At 55.4% G+C, this 26,864-nt stretch overlaps 1 protein-coding gene across 1 annotated transcript in view; it reads left to right on the forward strand.

The window, feature by feature from the left end:
* Window positions 1-26,864, forward strand: part of CNTN6 (contactin 6) — a 302,895-nt gene that overhangs the window by 196,315 nt on the left and 79,716 nt on the right. Inside the window, exons 5-6 of the mRNA XM_054694220.1 lie at window positions 13,745-13,871; window positions 19,102-19,277. Coding sequence (XP_054550195.1) covers window positions 13,745-13,871; window positions 19,102-19,277 — 303 coding nt within the window. The remainder of the gene's footprint in view (window positions 1-13,744; window positions 13,872-19,101; window positions 19,278-26,864) is intronic.

Here is a 26,864-nt window from a genome sequence, read left to right on the forward strand (position 1 = left end):
AGGCCGGACCTTGGCAGGGCATCAGCAAGACTCAGCGAAACCGTGTCTCTGTGCCGGCCTCGGGGAGGCCTGCCAGGGGCGGCGCAGGCGCTGGCAGGTGTTCGGCTGCGATGCGGTGGCGTCTCAGCCTTGGGCTGCGCTTCTCTGGTGTTCTGTACTCCCGCCGCCCGGAGAGCTCCTCCCTGGTGTCCGTTCTCTCTCAAATGCGCTATTTAACAGCTGTTTAACTCCAGCGGGGGAGTGGTGGCTGACCGCTCGCTCACACGTGAGAGTGGCCTGTCTTCTGCTGAGCATGTCTGTTTGGTTGTTTGCTGCGCATTTCCCTGCAACCTGGTAAAATTAGGGGCTGCGCAGCCCTTTGGTCAGCCCAGAAGAGCCGTCGCTGGGCAGGAGAGGCAGGTCCTCAGTGGGAGCGTGAAGGCGTGAGGAGGTTGTACTCACGCTTCTGGGGGGCTCAGTGCTGGGCCCCTGTCAGTCACCCCGGAGTTGCTCACCGAGGCTGAGAGTGATCAGGTCTTCCCTCTTACGTACTGTCACGTCCACTGACAAAGGCGTTCACTATTTCAAAACACTTCCTGCGCAGAGCACCCGTGGCGGGGGGCGTCCCTCCACGCTCGGCTGGGGAGCAGCGAACAGCAGGGAGGTGTCAGTTTTCCTCTGTCTCAAACGCGCCTTCTGCTGGGCGAGAAGCAGCGTGGGCGCGCTACCGCAGAGAAGGCGCCAGCGTGGAGGAGCGGCGGGCCAGGTCTCCTCAGAGACGACTGCGGTCCCACGGCAAGCCCACGGAGCCGGCGGCCACTGACCGGCTTTGCTCAGGGGCCCAGCAGCGCGTGGTGGACATTCCTGCGGGCCGCGCAGCGACGGAGTTGAGCTCCGCACAGCCCACGCACTGCCCACGCTGGTCAGATTTATTGTGGGCTGATGGCGCCTTGGGGCCTGCGGCGCCGGCTGTATTTTTAAGCCAGTGACATCCTCGCGATCTCTAATAGGGATGACCCGGGTTAGCGTGCCGAAGCACCGTCTGTGACTGCCTAAGGGCGAGGCTGGTTATATGATTATCAAACCTTCCTCCAAGGTAACTGATTCTTCAACCCTAAAGGAAATTGTTTTTTAGGACTGATGAGAGTGTAGGGGAAATACTGTTTGGTCAGCGTTGGGCGGGGTGGACTGGCCCTCGGGGCGGGGTGGACTGGCCCTCGGGCGGGAGGGGTGTCTCCCGGGAGTTTGGGAGGGGCCAGTTTCCATGGCGGTGAGCATCTCGGGTATCGTTTTTATGTCGGAGATACCACGATACTAAGTTCTCCACGTCAAACGCCCCAACAGTCCAGCCGCCTCCCTGCAGCCGGCGGCACACACACAGCAGCTGCTCCACGCACAGTGGCCACCGCCAACCTGCCCGTCTCATGGTGCGCTGAGGCCCTCCCCGCCCGGCTAAGCTTCCCCTGCACCCAGCCCTGACCTGTTCCGGGCCCACCCCACTTCAGGTACTCCGCGCCTGCTCATCCCCCCTCTGAGGCCCAGCCTCCCAGTGCCTGGCCCAAGGCTGTCCCTCTCCTCACCCTGTCACCCTCTCCAGCCCTATGACCCTCTCCAGCCCTGTCACCTCTCCAGCCCTGTCACCTCTCCAGCCCTGTCACCTCTCCAGCCCTGTCACCTCTCCAGCCCTGTGACCCTCTTCGATGGGCTTACTGCTCTGGAGAGAGCTGCCACCTGCTGGGCACCAGCTCCAGGGCATACCTCACGTATCCGCTTGAGCCTCCTGCAGCCTACACCGGTGAACGCCACGAATACTGCAGGCCAAGGTGGGGGGTGGGCCGCTCCTCAGGGTCTGCCCCACGAGACGAGGGCAGCCCAGTGTTTCGAGCACTTTCAGAACTTGATGAGATGTTCTGGAATCCACTCTTAGCACACATGTTGTCGTCACAATAACCATTTGGTCTCAGGTAGCCACTTTTTTTTTTTTAATAAAAAGTCATGATGCAGACTGAAAGCCCCAATAGACTGAATTTTTTTTTACTGAGGTGACGTGGTTACGGCCCCGTGTGGGGTCTCGGGACAGGCGTGGCGTCTGCTGAGATGACTCTGGCGCTGTTAGGTTGGGGAGCAGCGGCTTCGGCACAGGCAGTGCTATTTCAGTATGTCGGGGTGGCAGACCCCCGTTGCTGTCATGGCAGAAGTCAGCTGCACAGTTCAGGCCTCTGGGCCGCTCTTATCTCCGGGGGGTGCTTGTTCCTTCCGTGTCGAAGACTCACGTCACCCCAGCACCAACCCCCTAAGCCTCGTGGTAGCTCTCTCTGCTTGGGGGTGTCCTCTCTGTCCTTGCAGACAAAGCTCTTGACACAGACCCCCCTCTGCAGGGGCCCCACACAGCACGGCTGCTGTTTCCACCCCGTCGGGACCTCCCGGGTCCACTTGCCGTCCGTTCAGGCGGTCTCACCGAGCATTCAGATTCCATTTCCTTCAGCAGATAAGGAAAGTTCTCCAATTCCCTCTGCCGTGTCCTGGGCCGCATCTTCCCTTCTTTCCTCAGGCACCTGCCGTCAAGGTAGACGGCGCCCCTGGGAAGGTCCCCAGTGGGGCCCCTCCGGACCCTTCTCCCACGGACGGCAAGTTGGCCTTTCCAGCCTGGCTGGAACGCGCCGCGGGTGCTCCGGCGTTGACTCTCCCGCTGGCACAGCCTCCTGGCCCCGCTGCTGTGTGGCGGGCAGGTGTGGTGTGCGGTGCCTCAGGAGATGCCGAGATGCAGGCAGCGCCTTCAGCTTCCAGGATGAGGAAAGGCGGGGTTTGTGGCGAGAGGCCACCATTTGGGGTGCTGTTCAGTCCGCGTCCCAGACCCACCCCTCGACACAGGCGCGTGCGCGGGGCAGCTGCTCCGCACAGTTGCTCTCAGTTCCGGTGAAGGCGGCGCGTCTGCTCGGTGGGGGGTGATTTAAGGTGCAAGTCCCCAGAGCATTGACCGTCAGTGAAAGAGGAGTCGTGACAAGCACCCAGACCCTAAGTTCTGGGCCTCACTTATGTCGCAGAGCTCAGGGCATGTCAACCAACCACGCCGCTGGACTAAACAAGCAGCGACGAAACCCGGACCGTCTCTTTGTCACCACCCGTAGTTCACGCTGTGGCTCTAGCCGCGCCTGCCGCGTTCGGGTCCGTGGGCTAGGGGTGAGGAAGCTGTGTCCTGAGTAGAGCTGACAGAAGCCGGGCCACCCGCATTTGCCGCGGTTCCCACTCACCTGCGCGCCGGGGGAGACGGGGCAGAAAAGCACTTGCGAAATCACAGTTAAAGCAAAAGCAGATAAAATTGGGAAAAGTGAGATTTAATGCATCTTGTGGCGTTAAACTACTCTGCAGACCTGCAGTAGTGTTTGCAACTCTGTGGGCATCATGTAGCCTTGTGGATAAATGTGTCGTGGCCACAGCTGAGTGTCTAACCCCTGCCCCAAGTTAGCGCTTTAAGAGAGCAACTTATTATTATTGCTATTACTACTACTTTTTACGGTTCTGCAGGCCACTCAGTGCCTTCAGCTGGCCGGGGAACCTGCAGCGCTCCGGGTGATGCCGCCAAGATGGGCTCCTTCAGGCGCAGCCGCGGTCGGTATGTCTCGGGGTGCGTCTGTCCACATGGGTTGGGTTGCCGGACAGAGCGCTCAGCTGCGCCGCGCCAGGGCCCAAGCTGCCTGTCCCACGGTGTCTCCTTCATGCCAGTGGCCATGGGAGGGGTGACGTTTGGAAGGACGGATCCCGAACCCCTGCTCTTTCGTTGTGGCGGCCATAGGAAGTGTGAGGCATGACCAAAATGGAGTGCGAAATGCGGATTTGGCATTGCCCTAAAATCCCAGTCCTCATCCACCACCTGAGTCCCGTGCCTCAGCCTTTGGCTTCTGCACCTGTGGAGTGAGCAAGGCTGAGGACCCTGCCTCCTCCTGAGTGGGGACGCCCAGTGCTGAGGACAGCGGCGTGGCCCAGTCCTGCCTGATCGTCCAGCGGGACTGGTCAGTCACACACGCTTGCACACACGTGCACACACACAGGCGTGCACGCATACACCCGGTGGGCATTGCACTGGGATGCTGGCTCCAGGACCTGTAACAGGCAAATCAGACTTGGTCTGGGGGTTCAGATTAGGAAACTTTCTCCACAGCCTTTGCTCTTCAAAAATGTTACTGGGATAAACGTAAGAAATGTGGGGAAACTGTTCCCGAGTTAACGAAACTAAAGAGGGGGCATGGGACATGTGTTTGCTGTTCGATCCTGAAAACAGAGTCTGATATCGATCGTTTCTATTTCCGCGTGGTGGCGTACGCTTGGTGCACACCCCGGTGGGCGCAGGCTACACGAAAGGCCGTGTTTCCTCGCAGGTGGCAGCTTAGGGTGGTCGCTCTGGGCCGAGGTCCTTTTCTTAGCATGTGGACGCAAAGGTACTGAGGTGGAGTGGGGTCGTGCGCATCTTGCTTTCAGAGCAATTAAGTGAAAGGACTTCAGTCGTATTTTTGACTTGGTTTATTTCCTTCCCAGCACTAATTCTCTTGTCTGGATTCAAGGTTCCGGAAGCATCGCATTCCTTCCGCCTGAAGATTTTCCTGAATAACCCTTCCTGTGCAGGTCCTGCTAACAACATATTTCTGAGTCTTTGTCTAAGGAAAGCCTTTAATTTCCCCTTTGTCGTGAGAGATGCTTTCCTGGGTACAGAATTGTGCACCGGCGGGTGTTGCTTTCTGCCCATCGAAGACGCGTCTCCCTTCCTCCGGCTCGGCGTCTGGAGCAAGGCCCCCGTCGGCTTCTGTGTCTCTTCCTGTGTGTCCTGCTGCTTTCCTGTGTGTCTCTAGGATTTTCTCCTTGTCTTGACTTCTCAGTTGGAGGTGACTTCCAGGTATTTCTCGCCCTGAGTGGTGGTCGTCGGTCCTGGCCTCGAGTTCCCTCCTGCGGGACTCCAGTCACAGACGTGTTGGGTTGATGTTCCCCAGTGCTTTTGGGGCTCCGTTGTGCGCCCCACCCCTTTCTGCCTTCACTTTAGTTTGGGGGTCCCCGAAGGCCGAGGTATGGGAGTCTGCCAAAGAGACTGGTGCCGGCTTCTTCCCCGTGGCTCCTGCCCTCTCCTGCTGACGCAGGCAGTGGCCTCCCCGTGGCCGCATATTATCCGAGTGCTCCTTTCTCTAGGGCCGAGTCGTCGTGAGGTTTCACTCTGGGTGACACTTCTGATCACTGTGTCGTGTCCGGTCTGGCCGTGTTGATGGTTGCGTCTCTTGTTAGTGCGTCCCTCTGGTTCTCGCCCACACTCTGTGGCCTCGGCTGGACCTGAGCACCTTGGGCAACTGGCGGCAGCCACTGCCCTGCCCCTGGAGGGCTCGAGTGAGGGAGTTTGGATCTCGCCAGGGGCAGTGCTAGGCATGGGCCTGCTGAGGTTGCCCAGGCGCGCCGTAGGGACATCCGTGTCGATGGCCAGAGGTTTCCCTCAGGTGCTGCCTACGTCCTCAGGACTGTCTCTGCGGCTCCCCTGCCGTCGTGGTCCCGTGCTGTGCGCTGCTGTTCGGTGAGGCCGCCCTTTTCTGACTAAGCCTGTCTGAGACAAACACAGCCACCCTGAGTTTGGGGTGTGGCAGGCCCCGCTCTCATGGGGGGCGATTCTGGCTCAGATGTCTGCTTTCCTGCCGTGGGAGCATGCGCTGATCCGGGGCGGGTCTCCCTGAGCAGTGATATCCCCCTCCCCTGGGCAGGGGGCCTGGGTCCTCCCTGGCCTTTGCTGCAGGGCCCCAGCACCCGCGCCCCGAACTGCTTGGAGGGGGTGGTGCCCCAGCCGTCTGGGTGAGCTCGGGGAGCCCCCAGGGACCCTGCGCTGGGCACACATGCTGCTGCCTCTGCTGAGAACCCGCGGCGGAGGCTGAGCGAGGATGCGGCCCCGCCTGCACCCAGGCCGCTGCGCCTCGGGCTCTCGCTGCTCCGGCAGGCGGGGATGTGGTGAGGCGTGGGTCAGTGTGCTCTCGAGTCCTCAGCAGCCTCTCCAGGGCCCTGAAGCTTCTGCCCGGGCTTCCGCTGGTCGAGGGGGTCAGCTGCTGGAAAGATCGTCGGTTCTGAGATCAGAGAAGCAGGCTAAGTGTGCGCGTGTTCCCGGAGCGAGAGTCTCGGGGGCGTGGAACTTCGGGCTTGGGCACCTTAACCCTGGTCTCGGCTGCTGAGGAGCGGGTAACACCACCTGCCCGCTTGTGAGCCACGGGTTCCCTGCTCCGTGTGGGAACATTTGTGAGTCACCAACAAATCATCCAGGAGCGCGCTGTGGTAATTCTGCTCCAGCTTGTCAGGATTATTCCTTTGGCTTTTCCTCTGCGTCTCTGAAATGTCCTTGGCCTTTGCTTCTGGCTTTGCTTTATTACGGCTGCTGGCAGCGCTGTGCGTTTACGGGCGCATGGTCCCCTGAAGCACGCCTGCAGCAAGCGACAGTCCCGCCCCGCCGGCCTTTCCCCTGACCCGGCGTCGGGCGCTCGTGTGTCCTGATTCTCTTCCATGTTAATAGCCGCGCGGGGCAGTCCTGTCTCCTCTGCTGACATCACTGAGGGTGACCTCTTTGCTCCAGGGATGCTCAGGGAATAAAGCACCCCCACACCCCACGGGCTCACTTCATGCCACACACGGGAGGAGGACGTGAGGCCACCGCTGCAGATGAGTAACAAGTTCTCAGAGGAGCGCAGTGCCCGTCTGTGTGGCCTCAGTGCGTTCTGATCACACGGCATCTGCTGAGACAGAGGTGTGTGCTGCTCAGCCTGCGTGTGCGCGTGTGTGTGCATACGTCTGGGGCTGTTTGTGCAGCTCTGCTTTGCAGGCACCTCATTTCCGGCCAGTGTGCACCTTGCACACGGGGTCTCTCCCTGGGCCTGGGCGGTATTGACAACTCAGAGCTTAAACAGCTCAGTTATTCATGAGTGTGGAAAATTGATATTTGAGAGCATTTTATTCTGCTCAGTCAGGCTTATTCTTTATAAAGAATCCAAATAGTAATAACATTTACAGAAGACCAGGAAGAGAATATTCATTCTGTATGTACACTGCACGTCTGACCCGCACGTGCCACAAAAGATACCCTCATGCTCTCCCAGACGGCACCCCAGTACCCCAGCATACCCCACTCCAGGGCAAGTGCCAAACATCCTTCTAACCAAGATCCTGCACTCCCCAATACCACTACTCCACCAACACCCAGCACCCCACAAACTCCTCCCACCATTACCCATCACATTCAACGTACTCTTGCGACTGCCACCCTGCACCCCACATTCTCCTGCCACAGCCAACTCAGACCTAGCACGTTGGATGCGAGGACTGTAGTACCCACCCTTGTCGACAACAACCTGCCCTCAGTGTGCGCCATGCCAGGACCCAGACCCCAGACCTACTCCTGCCAACACCCCCCCACTCAGTGCCACAGCACCTGGCCAGTGCCCACCAGTGCTTGGCCCACAGCATCTCCCAGGACGGCTTTCCTCCTCCTTCCCAGGCTTGGATGTGGGGCCACCCGCGGGTGCACAGAATCTTCAAGACTTGGTGAGCTGACCCTGCCACGTAGGGGCTACCCCGTCGGCATCCAGGGCCTGTCTCAGTCTCAGCCTTTCACTCTGGAAGGGAAGAAAATTCCACCTGCCGTTTTATCCCAACACCCCAGGGACGCAAATAAAATCAGCTTAGCTTTCCTGCGCATGGATTTCAGTATTTCCTTTCCCGTCAGAGGTGGGCCTGAGGATGGACATCTTCCTTCTCAGCTTCTGGAATGTGCCCCAGTTCCCGAGTCTGTTCCCAGAGTCTGGAGCGGTGGATGTGGGTCGGGGTACGCTGCCCTCCAAGCTGCCGTGGGGGGCTGCAGCTGCTCTAGCTCATCTCTGCTGCCGGGAGGGGCAGCAGCAGCAGCGGGGAACTCAGCATCGTCCTCAGTCTGCTCTGAGGGAAGGCGGGCACTGCACCCCTTCTATTGCTGTCTTCTCTGCCCCTTTTTGTTTTCAACTTCAAATATGTAACTCATACACAGTGTGTGTATTTATATCCTATATCACACATTTCATCTGGTGAAAGAACAGAAAGTTGATGATATGTGCATGAATGTTTGTGGCATAAAATTATATTTCAGCCCCAGCTATAAAAGTGCAATAAAAGTGAAATGTTTATCATGTAACTATGAATATTTTTTCTTGCATATATAATGGTGTTGCATGGCCAATTTAATTTCTTTCTTTAAAAGTAATCCTGGAGAAATTCAATATAAAGCTTTTCAAAAGATACACATTATCATGAAAGATCAGCCCATGGAGTCCAGATTGAACGTTGAAAATATGGGGTCTCCAGTCACTGTTGTTTAAACATGAATGTTGAGAGCGGCCTTACGTACCGCTAACTGCCCTGCACTGGAGCGAGCCCTGTGCCTGTCCGCCGGCGAGTGGGCTTATCATTTTTGGTACATTGATATGATTGATCGAATACTACTCAGTAACAAAAAGTCTGCGTAGCGCGCGGCTCCAGGAGTGAGCGTCAAAGGCATTTAACTAAAAGAAGGATGCCAGGTAGAAATATTACGTGCTGTGCAGTTCTGTCAGATAAATCATTAACTTCATGCTAATTGTACTCGTGACTCAGTTTGCTGGAAGCATCGCTGTGCTTTCCACGGGCGTGGGCTGCCGCGTGTGAGTGACGACTTTCCCGGTTCCCAAGCCCCTCTTAGCTTCAGAGCCTGCTGGATGTTTGTGGGTGTCCAGTCATTTCTGGTGTTGTCTGTTACAGTAATGTCCAGGATTTGCTTGATCATTTGGCATTGCTTTGATGCTTATGTTTTCTCAGGTTCAAACACATGCGCACACACGCGCGCGCGTGCACACACACACACATGCATGCACACACACACGCTCATGCTGACACAGCTGAGGGAGTGGCCAAGCCGCACTGGTGGGACAGGGAGAGCTTGCGGGACGGGAACGTGGCTCTTCACTGTGCCAGCTGTGTGCACGCGGCAGCCTAGGTCTCTGCACATCAGCCCCCTTCTCTGTCAAGTGGGATCACGCAGCTCCCCACGGGGCCGCTACAGGGTGAAAATGCGCTAAACAAGATTTTGTCAGTATGTCTGCCTGGAATGCGTGCCCACGCCATGGCCATTATCGCCGGCCTAGGACATCACCCACTTCCCCAAGTCACATAAAGGAACATTTTCTTATAATTCAATTGAAAAGCAATTATTTCACTTTTACAAAGATTGTAGAAAATCAGAGTCGGGGGTGGAAGACAGATGTGCTTTGCGGCTTCCACTGGCCCGCTGAGATGTGAAGTCTCGTTTTATTAGCATTTAGGCCCAAATTGCAAGAGATCCTGGAGGCGAGAGAGAGGTGAAGTTTGTTTTATGAAGCGCTTGAAGCTCATCCTCCCAGCACCTCCAAAGAACTGTCCAGAAAAATAGGCAAAAATCCCGAATGAAATAAACAAGACCTTCCTCCAGGGAGTGCTGCACAGCCGAGCAAACAGGTCGGCAGGTCTGGAAACATGGCCTGGGCTGCCCTTGAGGACCCTGAGGGTCAGACCTGGCGCCGGGAGGCACGGCGATGCCCGCGTTCCCTGGCCCCCCGCGAGCCCCCACGGCCTGCGCTGCCACAGGAACATCATCTGACAGAGAAGGCAGCACAGCGCCCTCCACAGAGTCCGTGTCCCCGGAGTCCCAGGAGGAGTGTCACTGGGGGGTAGGGTCTCTGCAGATGCTGTCAGTGGGGTGTGAGGTGACGTCTCCCTGGGCCGTGAAGACCAGCAGAGGACGCAGGACAGCAGGCGGCGGGAGCCACGGCCCTGGGCAGCCAAGGACGCCAGCTCCTGGAGGCTGGGCCAAGGCGCGCGTGGCTCCCCTGGGGCCCGGTGACTCCGCCCTCCAGACTCCGCCCTGCTGCCCCTGAATTTGTTGGCTTAAGCCGCGGGCAGGCCCAGGACGCGAACAGGTATAGCGCCGGAACGGTCCCTGGGGAGGCGGAAGGTGACTTCATGTGTCTTGGTGAAAGCTTTGCGCCCCCACGTCCGTGGCTCCCGTTCCGATTTCGGTGACCTGAGGGTGTGCGTGGAGAGCGGCGCGGGGGCCTGCAGGCGGCCGTGAGCGAGCGTGTTCTGTGCTCGATTGTGCTCGCCAGCCGACGTCCTTGGCGCTGGTGGCTTATTGGTGTTTATATGGAGTGTAAGAAGCAGTCGGCTTCTCCCATGCCACCTCCAAAAGTAGAAATAATAAAATAAGTGTCAGCCAAAACATGACAGCCGTGCGTGCTAAATTTAACTTGGTCTCCCCACACGGCTTTGGAATCAGCATAAAAATTAAAATGTCTACATGTTCACAGATTAACAAAGAACACAGAATCTTGTTTCCTTTGTCTAGAAAAAGTAGCACGCACTTTAGACTTGGGGCGGCCCACGCAGGCGCCTGGCGGCAGGGCAGGGACCGGCCTCTCAGGGCACGCACACGCCCGCCCCACGGATGGAGAATCGGGTCTGCTGCGAGGCCGGCCCCCGCCTGGGCCGTGTCCGGGCACTGAGCTCCCGCGTGCAGCGAGGCGGCGGCTGCTTGGGCGGTGCGTGGGGGCCGCGTGGTCTCCCCCGGGAACATGGTCGCAGCTTGCGTTGTGTTGATGTCTCGCCGACTCAGGAGGCACTCCTCGGTCTTTAAGGCAGGGGAAGCCTCTGCTTGATGCCCCCGAGTGTCTCAGCCCGGCGCCCAGTGCTCTCCTCTTCGCGAGGGGCCCGAGAGCTCTCCGAGGCATGTGGGTTCGGGGCGTGTGTGTGCACCGCCTGTTCTCGCTTAAAAATGAACAATGATGTAAAAAATATATAAATAAAAAAGAAATTTGAGAAATAAAAAAGGGGCTGCACCACAGATACTGTTTTACCACGACGATTGCCCTTGCTTTAGTTTAGCACAAAAATAAAACATGAAAAGAATATTGAAATCTAGTAAGTGATTTGAAACAGCAAAGGTTTTTTTTTTATTAATTATTTTTCTGAGAGATTCCTCTCCAGGTGAAATGTCGCTGACTACCCTGAGCGGGCAGCGCGCATGTGCTGTCTGGGTCCTATGCGAAGTGTAGACGCGCCGTTGCCTGTTTGAGACGAGGAAGATGACACGCCGCTGGCACGTGTGTAGCCACTTTCCCGCACCCACCCCTCACCTTCCCTGCGCTGCCATGTTTGTGTTACCCCCTCAGTGGGGTTTGACCCAAGGGTCAGCTCCAGGACTCGCTGCGCCTAGGGGCGTCCCGATGCTCCTTTCTTCCTGAGCGCTGCATGTGGCATCAATGTCAGTGGGATGATTTAGCTTTTAAGTCATTTGTTTAGGATTTATCGTTTGTGCCATATTCCCTGTGGGTTGGTGGTGGTGGTGGTGAAGAATGTTAAATGCCAAGCGCTTCTTAGGAATGACCTGCTGCATCCGCCTGACGGTGCTGAAGGGCTTCCTGTGACTCCGGCCATCAGCCCTGGGGGCTCACGGGCCCAAGCGCTCACCCCCCACCCCCCCCACCCCCCACCCCCCCCCCGTGCCCGGCGCAGGTCTCCGGAGGGCCCCTCAGCATCATCTGCTGTTGGTTTGAGCCTGAATCTCGGCGCTTTCACAGATTCAGGCCAGACGGCCTCTGGCTTCCTCCTGCATGACCTTTCTGCACTCGCTCCGTGACCTGAGATTCTTTTGCTGCATTAATTGTAACTACCGCCAGGCTTGCCGTTTTGTCAGTAATTCCACTTCCTGTATCTGTTTTCTTTCTTTCTATTTGCACTGATATATTCGTTCCCGGGCACTGCTGTTTGGGTGGCTGCTGTATCCTTAAGGTTGCTGACTCCCAGTTTATCTGATTCTATTGTTTGTTTTTTCATCTCGCTATTGAATTGTGTGTGTGTGTGTGTTAAATTCAAGCCCATATTTTACAGCATGAAACAGTTTTTGAGAAATTTCCTGGAGTTCCTTGGGTTATGTTTTCTTGTAGATTGGATATTTTGTCTACCTCTGGCATGCAGTTTTTCTGCTTTTATTATTGTTACATATTCGCATAGTCGCTATTCAATTTCTTTTCATTTTGCTCATGAGGAGCGGTGTACAGACAATCCATCCTTTCTGTTATACAAAGGGATATTTCTCAATTGTCTTCTCATCAGAGCAGGGGCCTGTGCTCCCTCGTAGCTCCAGTTTGGAGGTTGGTTATGTACTTTGTACCCACCTCTGACAGCCTGGAGGCCTGGGGTTGAGCGAGTGCACCCTTGACTGCAGCACCGGGTGCCTCTCTCTATTTCAGGTGTGTGGAAGCTTGTTCCAGTGTGAAGGGTCAGATGCTGAAGGAGGTGAAATAATTTTGACTCTGACCTTGCACAGTGTCAAGGTCAAGTAGAGCAAAAGAGAGTCCCACACAGGTGGGGGACCCAGCGCAGAGTCAGCACCGTGTGACCTAAGGGAAGGGCCTGGAGCACCAGGCGGGGCAGCAGGCTCGTGTGGCAGGAGGGGGCAGTGGTGTCGCACCTGGGCTGTGCTGGTGACAGACTGTCAAGAGGGAGGTGCAAGGTGTGGGAAGAGGGAGAGATGGACAGATGGAGCTAGACGTGTTCACAGATAGAAGTCCTGCGCACACACACGTGCACACATGAGCACACACGCACAGGGCCTCAGAGCAAGAACAGGGCGTGTGCCCTGCCTGGCACTCAGAGCAGGGCATCTAAGGACCATTCTCCAAAAAAGACCAGCTCTCAGATAAAACCTCCTTCCACGTCCAGAGCAGAGGGAGCACAAGGTGGTTCTGGAACGTTCTCCGTCTGATAGTAAGGAAGAGCTCAGAGAACGAGAGGCACCTGTTAGGGAAAAAGAAGCCAGCTCGATGGTCACTGTGACCAAATCAATGACAATTTGGGCCTGAAAATAAATAGCAAGGGGCAACACTCCTGTAAAAAATGACCGTGGCCCCACACTGAGACTGCCCGGCTTCCGGGAGAGACATGCGATGGAAGCCTTGTGTGCCTGCCAAGGCCCAGGGTGTTTGCGTGGTCTCAGCTGCCGAGTCTGCTACAAAAAAGAAAGAGTAACTTGCGTGCCAAGCGCCTCCGTCACAAGGCACAGTTCACGCCCTTGGCAGTGGGGCAGGCATAGTCCTGCCTACCCGGGAGGGGACGTAGGCCCCTGGCACCCTAGGTCTGATCGCAGGGAAGTGGCAGAAGCTGAGCAGCTCTCTGCAGGGAGGGCTGTGCTGTGGTGTCCATTCCACGGGTCTCCATGCTGCTTTCCATGCCCTGGGGGCCCCGCAGCTAAGGGCCCCTCCAGGGCGCTGTCCACGCTGCTGACACGGTCCAACCGGTTCCCTCATTGGCCTGTCTTCCAAGGCGTCCCGGCCAGGAAGACCAAGGAAACTCGAGCCGCTCCGCACAGGAGACCGAGGAGACAGCATCGTGAGGGAAACCTGGGTGTGGAGCCCTGAGAATGGTGAGGTGGACCCCGAGGGCCATCTGCGCGTCCTCAGTCCACGTTACGCCGCTGCCTGTGCTGTCTTTGCGGCGACATACGAGAAAGCCTGTCAGAGGAAGAAAAGGCCGACTCGTTTGGGCTGAAGGGCAGCGGCTTGAGAACGTCTCTAGATGGTTGTGATTTCCTTGTGCCGCCCTCAGAGCACTGCACGTTTGAGATTGTTCTGAAATGAAAGCCGTCAGGACGGTGCACGGGCTGTCCGTGGGCGGGCTTGCCGCCGGGCAGGGTGGGTGACGGCGCTGTCTCTCTCTGCAGGCGCGGCCGCCTGGAGCAGGCCCACCTTCACCCAGGAGCCCGAGGACGCCGTGTTCCCGCTGGACGCGTCGGAATCCGAGATCATCTTGAGTTGTGCTGCGCACGGCTCCCCTCCGCCCCGTTACAGGTACTGCCCCTCTGCCCTCTGCCCCTCTGCCTTCTGCCCTCCGCCCCTCTGCTTCTCTGCCTTCTGCCCTCTACCCTCTGCCCTCTGCCCCCTGCCCCTCTGCCCTCTGTCCCCTCTGCCCCTCTGCCTGCCCCTCTGCACCCCCCCGCCCTCTCGGCCCCCCTGGCCCCCTCTCTACACGTGAAGCTCCGTCCGTGGCCTTCACACAGCTGGCCCCCCAAGGAAGGTGAGCGTGTGCCAGTGCCCCAGGGGTGCCCACACCCCACATCCCAGCCACCCACCGCCCCAGGCCACCACGACCGGGCCCTGTGTTAGTGACGGGGGTCCCTAGCTCAGTAGGCCTGATCCCGCCCTCGCAGGCCCACGATCCCGCTACAGAGAGGCGCAGGGAGAGAGGGAGGAGGGAGATGGTGCACAGGCCCGGGCCGGGGAGTCGCTGAGAGGCTCCACGCAGGCCCGTTCCGTGTTCCCGCGCTGCGATTAGGGCTTCTGCCTCAGTTGCCTCATTCATAACCACCGTGGAAATGTCCCCTCCCGGGAGCTAGCCAGACACAGCGTTCGGGCGTGCCCCTCACCCAGAAACACTGGCTTGGGGAAGCGCGTCCGCGACGCTACGCCCGCCCCAGCCGTGAGCGGGAATGCTGGGCGAGGAGGAAACGCGTCTTTCCTCGCGTGTTACCTGTGGCTTCGCAGGGGACGGGCAGCGCGTTTCCCCTCCCCAGGCCGCAGCGTGGGCGGAATCGGTCTGGCTGCGGGTGAGATGCAAGTCCTGTGAGACGGCGAGCCGCGCTGTGTAGACGGTGAGATCAGGGTGCTGGCGAGACTGGGGCGGCCGCGGGAATGGACGGCGGGCGGAGGAGCCTGAGTGACTGCCGTGGCTTGTGTTTTAGATCATTTCTGGGCATTGATTTTTAGAAGTGAGGCTGGATCGTTGCACGTGAAGTCGCTTCAGTCTATTTTGGCAAAACCACAGGTTTTGCCCAATTTTATGTTGCATCAAAATACCGTATTTATAAGCACAGTCATTTTGTTCTTCAAGCCATCTTGGCCACGCGCACGATGCCCTGAGTGCACAGAGCTGCAGCCTGCGCCCCCGTCTTCTGCCTTGTCATGCTAAACCCAGCCCTTGTGTTTCTCGTCCACCAGCGCCAGGAGCTGAGCTCTCACCACCTCGCCCCGCGCTCCCTCCTGGGGTGAGGCTGCTCCCTGCACACGGCGGCTCTGTGACACGCTGCCTAAGCGATACGATCTATCTCATTTAATAAGTGGCTCACCTTGGAAAATGGGATTAATGCATTTCTCGGAATCCCCTAATACTTAAAGCTGTAATTGTAGTTTCGAGACTGATTTGATGGATCGTAGGGGCTGGTCAGGCTAGAGAGGAAAAGTGTATATAAAATACGCAACATCTGCTAAGTGCCAGCTCAGCCAGTCACGTACTTACCGGATGTCTCCTGGCGTATGACCGGCGGCTGTGCCGTGGCGGTTTCTGGGCAACTTATGGGTCATGTCTGTGAGGAAGCACACGGATGCAGATGCCACACGTCCCAGCATGTTCAGCGGCTTTTGTCTTTAAGATACATCTCAACCGAGAGGTTCAAAATAGTAGCTTAGCTTTGTATTTCCAACCCCCATCACCCTGTTCCGTTCATCTCCAATATTAAAGTAAAAAATACTCAAAGGCAAGAGCTTGGGAAAGACAGAGAGAGAAAAAAACTATGTTTTAAAGCTTAAATGTCAGACTGGGAGCAGAATCCTTGCTCATCAAGCAGAGATCGGGGCATTTCAGATAATGCACATTAGCAGCGGAATGTGCCATTTTATTTTTAATGGGACCCTTTCTGAGAACTTAAATTTAATTAAAAAAAAACTCCCCATGGCCATAGTCACTTTAGAGTACGTGTATGTGGGGAGGCAGCACAGCATCATGACTGGATTCTGGCAAGTTTGGGGTCTCCAGGGGGAGGCTCTTGTCCCGCATGGCTCTGCCAGGCTGCACGGAGCTGCTGAGTAGCCGTTTCTTCCGGCTTCCTGACCCAGAAAGTGAGGGTGCGTTTGATTTTAAGACTTTTTTTGTTCTTTCTTTCTTTCTTTTAATGATTTATTTATACATACAAGAGCTGGGTTGTAAGCCAGAGGTGGGGGGGCAGTGAGAGGACTCCCCAGAGACAGGGCGGGGAGCAGAACAGGCAGACTGACTGAAACACACTGCTGAGGGGAGCAGCGGGGAGACAGGAGAGGTCTGCCTTGCCATGTGGGTCAGCTCCCTGGACAGGGATTGAACTCGTGCTGCAGAGGCTGCAGACAGCTTCATAGTGCAGTGCTTAACCCCTTGTGCCACCAGGGAGGCCCCAAGACTTTCTTTCTTTTAGTAAATTCTGTTTAGCAAGTGAAATCTCATGGTGAGAATTCACGATAATTAAAGCAGAACTTTGGAGACAGTTTGAAGCAACATGTCTAGAGCCAGCGCCTTTACAGGGGCTCCGGGAGGAGACAGATGCAGCTGTGCTGGGCGAGCAGGGCCGGCAGCCTTCCCAGGAGGGGCCTGTCTTACTTGGGTCGAGATGGGTCGCATAGGAAGTTTTGCAGGGAGAAGAGACATGGCTGCTGGGAGAAAGGAGTGCGCCCACCGGGAGTCTGGGCCCAGGGGGGCAGGGGGCAGACACAGGTGTTATCTGGGAAAAGGAAGACACACACACGCACACACGCACATGCACACACACACACCCCAGTTCTGCACTTTCCCTCAGAAAAGGCTGCCAGTTGTCACAGGGATTCCTGGCACGTTTCTTCTTGCCCTGGAGGCCGGAGGCAGCGCCTTGCTGCGGCTGAGCTGCTGGGTCCTCTGCTCCCTTAGCGTGGGCCTCCCTTCTCTGCGGGGGGACTCAGGACCCTCCTTTCCACACACTTCCTCTCCCATCCTCCTGGCAGCCCCACGAATTGAAACAGGACATATATCGTGGTGCCCATTTGTAACGGAGGATGTGGCTGCTGGAGGCCTCCACGACCTGCCCAGGTACACAGAGCGTGAACTCAGCCGGGTCTTCCCAGAGCCGCAACCTGCCGGGGTCAGCGCTGTGACCGCCAGTCAAGATGCTGGCATCTTGACTCTGGAGTGCTCCCTCAGAGGCCGGGTGGCCCAGAAGTAGGTGCTCTCAGCAGGCCCGCCACCTAGTTCTGAAGTGGGTTTGAACACCTGTGCACACCCGTGCACACCTATGCACACGCATCTTGTACAGCACAGTGTGGCCCAGCCTTTATGTACTGCACACAGGACTCAGCTACTCAGTACTGAGGGGTGTTCCCCGGCCAGAGGTCAAGATTTTAGTTCAAATCCATTGTGTTTCCTGGAATTAACATGCTGTTAATGTACATGCTTGAAGTAATCTTCGATGCTTAAAATACTCTTTTTAAGCATAATCATTCCCAACACACTCGCTCGCTTGCAGCACAGGAACACGCTCCTGGCGTGCAGGCCCGTCAGCTGTGCGTGACAGTCCTTGAATCCATCAATACCGCGTCTCCATTGCCGCAGACGTGTTAATTAGGATGAAGCCCACACCCGGAGTTGAACCCTGATCTATATGCGCAGTTTAATAATCATTGTACCAGAGTGATTAGAATGATTATGGGGATCCTGTGAAAAATTCATTCGCTGCAGCTAAGCCAACAACTTTGAATTTGTGTTGAAAAACAATTACCAAGCTTAATTAGGAGCATGTAATGATGACAGCAGTTATTTCAGTGATTGATTCCAAAATTAAAGCGAGCTGGCAAAGTCAGTGCGGTCTATCCTTTGCTTTGAAAGGGGAAGGGAACGTGGAGGCCAGGATCGGGCCCCAGGAGCAGATGCTGGCAGGCGGTGCTCGAGGGGGCTGTGTCCAGAGCCCGCAGGAGGGTGCCCGTGCGGCTCCTCACGCTGGCACCTGCCAGCCACGACGTCCTGGGAGGAAACTGGTCAGGAAGTGCAGGACGCTAAGTGTGTGTTATTTTGGACTTGCGTCTTTCCACTTGGTTTAGGTGGGAGGTCGAGGTGCAGGAGAATTTGCTGGGCAGCGTCACAGGCCAGTGCCGGCTGAGCCCCTCCCTGACTGCTGGCCGTCTGGGCCTCCGCAGGGCCCACAGGTGCCCAGGGGCTGAGCAGGCATTGACGAGTGGGGAATGCGAGGCAGCAGGTGCGCAGCTGCTGGGCCCCGGACGCTGACCTGGAGAGGGGCCCTCTGCGCAGCCAGGCTGGTCTCTGTCCAGGGCTCCCAAGCCCACTCGCTGTGTCTGCGTTGTCCGTGCGCGGTGCCGCGCCTGACATGCCTGGGTAGTTGGGGGGGCGGGGGTGGGGACGGTCAGCTCAGAGGCTGTTTCTGGGCGTTTGTTCATCTGAAAATGCCCAGATGAGGGTTCGCGGGTCTTGCAAGCCCGTGGAAGAGCGCGGCCCCCGTGTTAGGTAACGCGCGTGCTAAAGTGCTGTTGACGAATGGGGGAGTCCGAGGCTTCCTGTTGCCTAACGCGAAAACCTCTCAGACGGCATTTGTTTTGCTAAAGTATGGTTCTAGCTTGGCATTTCTAAATACCTCGGAAGTATTTTCAGCGTGATTAATTTTCCAAGCAAGACGCTTACAGACACCGTCGCGTTCGGAAGCAGTCACGTTATTATTGTTCTGCATCAGCCTCAAATTGGCGTTGCGGACTCTCCCTGGCTCTCTTTGTTCCACTTGGAACATATTCTTCTTTGCTTTCTGCCTCTAAATCATTTTTGACATCCAATTTTGCAGTGTCTGTTGTGGGCGCTCAGGTATGGTGTATGTTGTTTGAAAAGCTGCTAAAGGAATCGGATGGCTGGGATTATTGACTGAATGTCTAATTCTTATTTTTCCCGTCAAGAGCTCTGTTGCCTCTCCGTATACATTTGGGTGAACCTTTGTAATTTGTAAGGAGAAGACCTTTCAGATAGCCTCGCTGTTCAAATCACGAAACTCAGGAGGAAAATTATTTTTGGAGAAATTGGTAGAATCCTCTCCCCACGTAACCGTGGTTTTTAGAAATGGTTTCCGGGATGACAGCTATGCGTTGTTTAAGACAAACGGGCAAGTCTGCATGTTGTCACTTTATGAGAAAGTGTATAAAATAGATTAAAATTGTGGGCACATATGATATAGGTATGTTTAATTTATAAATCTTATTTTAAATTTAAAATGTGTTGAAAGTAGATAAAAGTATGTTTTTCCCCATGAAGGTGGAAGCAGAATGGCACAGACATCGACTTCAGCACGAGCCAGCACCACAGGCTGGCGGCCGGCGGCCTGGCCATCGGCAGCCCCTACACAGCGGAGGACGCGGGCTTCTACCAGTGTCTGGCCACCAACGCGCTGGGCACCGTCCTGAGTCGGAGGGCGAAGCTCCAGTTCGCACGTGAGTCTGTGTCTGAGAACATGCTGTCCTCGCCCAGCGCTGCCCTTGGTCTGCTCCCCGAGGGGGACGTGAATTTATGGGGGTCGAGAGTTCCCATTCTGGGCATTTTATGAATCCAGGGTCTGGGTTATTGAAGTCTGTTTCAAAACAAGAAGCAAGCACTGGGGTTTCCCTACCAGCCGGTGAATTGTGTCAGAAGCACCTGTGTGAGTCCTGCGGGCTCAGGACCATGTGGAAGCTGCCTGCTCCTGCCTGGGACGGCAGTGGGCGGTGGGCACGCGGGTGTGGTGGGGCTCCCGGAAAGGGGCCGTCCAGTGGGGCACAGGGGGAGACCGCTGCCGAGGCAGACTCACGTGACAGCAGCAGTGTCCGATTGTGCCACATAAATGTCATGCCAGTGACTCCCTTGGGGACATTTGGGGACATCTCGCACCCTTATGGACAGGGTTTCAGGCACTGAAATACTTGACGCCTGTCCCAGGGAGAGTGTGTGAGGAAGGAATGATTCTGCTGAGGGGGTGACGCAGGTGCCTTGCATCTCTCCTGCACCTCTCCGCCCTGCCTCTCGGAGAACATTCTGGGTGCCCCTCCCCACCCCTCAGGGAGGGACAGGATCTGAGAGTTAGCCACCAGGCCACCACTCGTGGAAGGTCCCTGCTGTTGTTACCTGGAAAATGTATTGTTTTGACATTTTATTAATGCAGGCACATCCTCTCCCCGCCATAGACCCATTTCCGTTCAGCGGGCACATGGAGTCATCCTGGGCCTGCTTCCCACCAGGAGCCCGTGTGCAGTGCCTGGCGCCTGGTCACCCTGTCCGACAGTCCCCTGGTGGCCTTCTGGGGGGGCTTGTTGCAGGTTGTGTAGCTGGGCATGTCCTGCAGCTGGGCTGTCCTGCGTGTGGGAGTAGAGGGGCCTTGAAGAAGTGCATAGACACGGGCGTGCACACAGGCGGTGGTTCTCTTGACTCTTCGGGAGTGTATTATTATGTTACTTATTTATCTTCTTATTTCGATGATTCTGCTTTCCAGCTAAGACCACCAGTTGGAAAAATAAAAGCTCACAGAACCTAGGTCACAGCTTCTTTGCAGAAGCTCCAGACACCTGGCCGCCTCCCTCCCCCCTGGCGAGGGCCTCCCCGTGTGCCTGCCTCGCCGCAGCTTCCTGGGAACGTGTTTGCGTTGCTGGGAGGGAAGGTCCTGTCGCGCATTTAGTTGCTGTGGCTTTTGGTTTCTCCGGAGCCAGGAGTGCTGTCCTTTCAGGGAACACCGAGTAGTTTATGCCGGAAACAAACTGGCCAGCTGTCCGTCGCCGCGTGCGGCCGCTGCATCCTTGTTCCCCTTTGTGATCACACGCTTTTCTAAAATTCCTCACGTGATTATTTCTTACCTTTTTTTTTCAGCTTTAAAAATATGTGTAAGTAGAAGCTTCCCTAAATGAAACCAACCGTATTTTGTCCTTTTAGCAAGGAGGAAAGTTTGGCGTGAGGAGGAGTCGCCTTCCGCCGTTTGGGTGAGCAGGGCAGTCCCTGCTCCCGTCCTGTCCATTCCTGCCTCGTCATGCGCACCCCTGCCTGGGCTGCGGGTTGACAGCGGAAGCCCGAAAGCATCTCCCGTTCACCCGGCAAGAGGGCCTCGCGCCGTCAACTCAGCCGCCCTTTGCAGACTCAAAGGAACCTGATTCCGAGAGTGAATTTGATAAACACAAATGAGACCCCCCCCAACACACACACACCCCTGGGCCCTCCAGCCCTGGCCCCCGCAGCGTAGAAGCGGCCGCCTCCGACAGGAGCTGTAGCTGCTGCGGTTTCTCCTCTTCCTCAAGGATATAGGTGGTGAAGGGGGCAGGAGCCATCTCCCTCCTGTGTGCCAGTGAGTCTCTCTGTGTCTGAGAGGACATCACGACTGTCACTGCTTTCTAAAATGTCATCCTTGAGAAGAAGGAGAGGTCTTCTGAAAGAAACCCAAGATTTCACCGAGAGGCACTTTTTTGAAGACTCTCACACAACAACTGCCAATAAGTAGGCATTTGGGGTAAATGTTGCTCGTTTATAGGAACTTTTGGTTCTCTCTACTTAATATTTAATCACAAATACCGTTTCAAGTCTGTCTGTGCCAGTGCTGCGGGAGGAGGCACAGCTCGATGGAGCCCCTGGCTGACCGCTGTCACCACGCAGCCAGAAGGCGCTGCAGGTGGGTTCTGGTGCTGTGCTGGGCTGAGGGTGGAAGGCCGACAGTAGCAGCTCCGGCCTGTGCTCACGCAGCGGGCGGTGAAGCCTTCAGTGCGATCACAAGACGGTCTCGTAGGCACTGACGCAGTTCACAGTGTATAGCAGGCGTCGTCCTACGTTCTCGAGACGCGCTGACCCGGCAGTCCACGCGGAACCAGCAGGCGCCTATGCTCCGCTTCCAGGTGAGCAGTCGGAGACACCGTGAACGAAGCCCTGGCCCCACACCACACAGAGGGTCGGGGCAGTCAGTTCCCCCACTGTACCTCCTCGGGGGGCACCGGAGAGGACAGAGACTGCCCTGGAGGCAGCGTGGGGGCCCTGCAGGCTGGCAGTGGGCACCACTGTTGTGCTGCAGGCCCCAGAGGTGGAAATGGTCAGGAGAAGGCAGAGCCAGAGAGGGGCCGGGTGAGTGCCTGTCCTGGCACACGTGAGGCTGCAGGGCAGCGGGTAGGCGGGCGCTGGAGCCATGAGGAGACGGGGCTGGTTTTCTAGGACAAGAGTGGAAAACCATCTGGAACCCAGCGGACCCACCTGGGAGCCTCCTTCTACCCAGCTGGTCTGTAAACAATGGCGTAAGGAGTGCGCAGAACCCCGTGTGCCCATCACAGCAGCGCCTCTGGGCAGGGCCACAGAGGCCTCATGCATGCCTGCCCGGCCTGCAACGCCGGCTCAGTGTTCCTCTGCATGTGAGAGGGTGTCCACGTGACCCTCCTCTTCTCAGTCAGCATGGGGACCAAGCACTTAGGGTATGTGGGGGTCCCCACAGTCCATAGTTTGGGGTGAGCTGTTAGCAGGAGCCAGCAGGTGTCTGGACATCAGCTGTCAGCAGGTGCAGTCCGGATTTCAGCACTTGCCCAAGAACGGTGGACTGACTTGGGGTGATGTGCAGTGATGCTGATGCGCTCGAGCTTGTTTATAACATGTAGTTTGAAATTACTACACGCTCTCCCTTAGATCTGGCAGCCTGGCCCATCAATAATGCCGCGGATACTGTTAAAGCAGGGCACATCTGTTTAGGGCCCGCAGACTTCAGCGCTCATGCTCGCGAGACGGGGCGCGGAATTCCTGCCCCCCCTCGTAAGCTGGTTCTGGATGGCTCAAGGTTAAAATGCAATGATCATTCATTTTAAAGGGCTATAAACATGTAGACTTTTACAGTCATCGTATTTTTTCCCAGAGGAATGCAGATGATTTTACACCCGCAGCATTCCGCATCTTCACTCTCCAACCGTAAGCTCTTCCGACTGCGCCTTCAGATGGAGACGTGAAGGTGGGCGGCTGGTGACTGGCCAAGGTCACTCAACATGCAACAGACCTGAGGTTCTCAAAGCTGCCTCAAAATAATTTTAAAATATATGTCTGTCTGTAGACAGAGGTACTGAAACCGAATCCACATGAATCAAAAACCTCAGTCACAACTTAATAAAAAGGTTCTCCAGGTAAAGTCTTTGGCTCCTTAGACAAGAATCTCTAAGACATTTGAAGGTGATAGGCTGTTTTTAGTTTGTCTTTTGCCCAGCATGTGTATAAGCAGGAAAAAAAAAATTTTTTTAAAGATCTTACATTGTGAAACAAATGTTCCAAGCTTTGTGGACACTGATGAGTCCAGAATGCATCTAAAATTCTTCAGTATGTAATTGATGAAAACCATGAAATGTGACCCCAAAGACGTGACACAGCGTACTCATGTCTGAAAAGAATGAAGGCCCAGGAGGGTTCATTTAAAGATAACACTTAACACATACTTGGAAATGGAAGCCTCTGGGTCCCTGACGTGTGTGGAGCGGAGAGCCTGGGGTGCTGGCTGGCTGGGCTCTTTGTTTGTCTGAGAAAGTGGGGAAACCAAGTAGGAAAATCCAGGGCATGATTTTCTCAAATAAAAGAAACCTGATGAAATAGTATTGGTTTCTCATTATCGTTTTGGAAATAGCATTACAGCATGTTGCAATGGATTTAATCTGAATGTGCTTTAATATAATAATAGCACAACCGCCAGTTGGTGTCTCATTAGGAGAAAACTTTGCATCTGCTCTAAAAAGTAATTCATGTCCCACAAAATGGCCTCCGAGCAGCCCCGGTTGCATCGCGGCAAGCCACGGTTGTCTCTAAAGTCACCAGGGAATAGATGAGCCAAGGCTTTCCGTGGCTTCCCTCCATCATCACCACTGGGCGTCTGCTTATGTATCTTCTCAGAATGGCATGCTGTAAAAATTCAGGCCTCGCCTTCCCATCTAGGCACTCATTCCGCAAGGTCTAGGCTTTTTGGCTCATTTGAGTAAAATCACGCACTCAGGGTGCATGTGCGGGGCTGGGCGGGGAGGGTGGGGGCAGGACGGAGGTGCCTGTCCCATGGAGACCCGGCATTTCTGATGTGTGGAGCAGGAGGAACCCGAATGCAGTGCCCACTCCTGCTCTTCCATTCTCCCCGATGCCTGCCTCTCAGGAAGCTGTGCACATAGCCCGTGCAGGTTTGCTTGTAAAATTTATAAAATTGACTGGGGATTACAACAAAATGCGTATTTGCACTAAGGAATCAGATGACTTATCTTCCAGTGTTCATATATACCCAGTCACCTGAAGAGCTCTTAGAATCAAGTCTTCAAAAGTAAATACAAATAATAGAGTTTGGGGGCCAACCGCTGACAAGGTTTGAGTTTCAAGGAAGGTGCTAATTTACACACTGTCTTTCCCAGAAGTGGAGTCCAGAAGCCCCCAGGCTCCTGGGAACAGCTCAGGGAGGCCGTCCTCAGCCAGGCCCGGAGGGGGGTCTCGCCAGCACCCCAGGCATGTCACCCTGGGCTTGGACGGCCTCCACAACCTTCACTTCCGTGTGCGTTTGTGGCGAGACATCCTTACTTTTAGATGTGACCTGGTCCTGGGAATTTGCTTGTGCCGGGTCTTGCTACACCACAGGGGGACATGCAGATGCCTTCACCCTGCGCTGGCGTCTGTCCTGTCGGGGCAGGCTCCGTGCATCTGTCATGGCTCCATGCACGGGCGCTGTCATGCAGGGCTCACCCGCTCTGTCTTGTCTCTCGTCGCCACAGAAGCCGCCCCGCTTGTCCGAAGTGGCGTGATCTGTGGTGCAGGCCGCTCCACCGTCTGCCTGCGATGATCTGGCGTCGTCCGGGCACACTCGGCCGCGCGCTCTCGGCCACTGTGGACAGCGCCGGGCTGTGCAGTGTCTGCTTCTGTTGTTGAGAAGTACCTGCCATGGGGTCGCTGGGTCGGGCAGTAGTTCAGTTTGTGATTTTTGAAGAGCCTTTCAGTTGCTTGATCAGTTTTCGTCCCCCCAACAGTGCCGGGGTCCAGAGTCCCCCAGTGCTCGCTGTTCGCTCCACGGGGGCCAGCTGTCCGCGCATGGGCCCCCCGCACCGTGGCTAGGTCTCTGAGACAAGTGGGGCCAGCGCGTCCCTTTTTATTTTAATGTTGTGGTGTCGTCATCACAGAGAAATATTCACATGTAAAACTGATCTTTCTTGTCGTTCAGTTTTCCTTTCATTTCCTTTTTGTTTTGTGACACGTGAAAATATTTTTTTCAAGAGCAAGGTTATAAAATGATTCCCCTTCATGACTCTTGCAACTTCTTTTATAGCTCGGAGTGTTTTGGTTCTCCGGGGAGTCGCTTCTGTTCTGCGGCCGGGGCACGTGCCCGCTCTGCGTTCCCACCTGGGTCTGGTCCGTGTCCTCATTTTCCTGCATTAACCATCCAAGTGTCGAGGGCCGCAGCCCTTTCCCACTCACAGCCCGGGTGGTTCTCAGCTGGAGGGAGCACCGTGTGTCAGGAAAGGCTGGTCTCAGCCTCCTGGGTGGCCCCGCCCTGCCCACGGGGCACAGCTGGCATCGCTGAGCGCAGAGCAGTGCAGAGCCTGCCAGCCCCCCAAGAACGCCCTGCATCAGCTGAACAGATTGCACCGTTGTGCTGCTTTATTCTTCCTCTGAGTAGTCGGGGTGAAAGTTTCAAAGGCAACCATAAGACCAAACACAGCGTCAGAACCGGACACGGTGGCTGAAAGTTGCCTTTGAGTCCATCCCATCAGTTTCATTTTAACCTGATTTATTTTGTTCTATGTCTGCCCCCTCTGCATTTCCTCTATCTGCTTTATCACAAATCAGTCCCCTGCAAGTTGTATTGGAAAAGCAATATGTGTGATTGAGATATTGTTAACCACAAAGCATGTCTGGTCCCAGAGCTGTTAGATTCTGATTGATAAAATTTAATATTTGAAGGGAGGAAAAAAAAAAGACTATTATTCCAACCCCTTTATTTGTGGTGTGGGTGAAGTTCCTTTTATCTCCTCTCCTTCCACTGCAACAGCGTGGCTGAGATGCCAGTAAATTATTGGATGCAATATCTAGATGTCTGGATGATTTTTTGGTGCTGCCGCTATTTCTTAGTGGGCAAGAGAAAAGATAGTTGAGGCTCTGGAAAAAGTGTCAAAGCTTAGCAATAAAATAAGGATTTCATTGAACAGAAACTAATGAAACCACCCAATTTATTTCCCTCTCACTGTTGTAATGCAGGTAAATCTTGCTTCATACGAGTCTCAGAGCTTGCAAGTATAGGCCCTGGCTTGGCAGTGCGTGGTTTATGTGTGAAGGATTGCAGGCGTGCTCATAAACACCTTTAATAAAACAGTGTGGGTCGAGGCAGCTTAGTTTTTCAAATAAAAAATGTTTCACTTATGTCTGGGGATCATAACTGCTAAAAGTCCACTTTCTCCACCTTTTCCCTGTGCCACCCTACTGGACTGTGGCCAGGCTCCCGGGGACTGCCCAGCCCCTCGGCACAAGCTCAGTCTCATCTGCTTCATTTCACTTTGTCATTGTGCACCTTCCACGTCCTGGCTCAGAGCCTCGCGGCTCCTCACCGACCCGTGGGGCAGACTTGATTGAGATGATAACAGGCAGGAATGGGGGTGATGGGGGAGAAAGCCACACTCTGGAGATGCCTAGAAGCAGAATAAAACCAGGACAGTCCTAGTGCCTGGTGGGAGGCCGGTGCAGTCGCCGGCCCCAGCCACTGTGCTGCGATGCTTTCCTGGGAGTAACGGGCTTGGAAGTGCCAGGACGACCCATCTTGGTGAAATATTTCCATGTGTGAATGCTTTGTTTCTTTAATAAATGAAGCACCACTTATGTTTCAGAATATTCTTCCCAAGTTCTTAGATTGCTGTTATACTTTAAATTATTTATACTTTTATTTGGAGAAAATTAACCCTGCAGATGACTAAATTCAGGATGTGTAAAATCAGCATAAAATGATGCGGTGAGGCAGGAATCTGGAGGGAAGTCTTTAAATTCTAGCTCTGTCTACATGTATGATATACCTAACCATGTATCATGAGCAAAGATAT

The sequence above is a fragment of the Talpa occidentalis genome, unplaced genomic scaffold (assembly GCF_014898055.3).
Source record: "Talpa occidentalis isolate TD23 unplaced genomic scaffold, MPIMG_talOcc4v2.1 talOcc4.10, whole genome shotgun sequence".
NCBI lineage: Eukaryota > Metazoa > Chordata > Mammalia > Eulipotyphla > Talpidae > Talpa > Talpa occidentalis.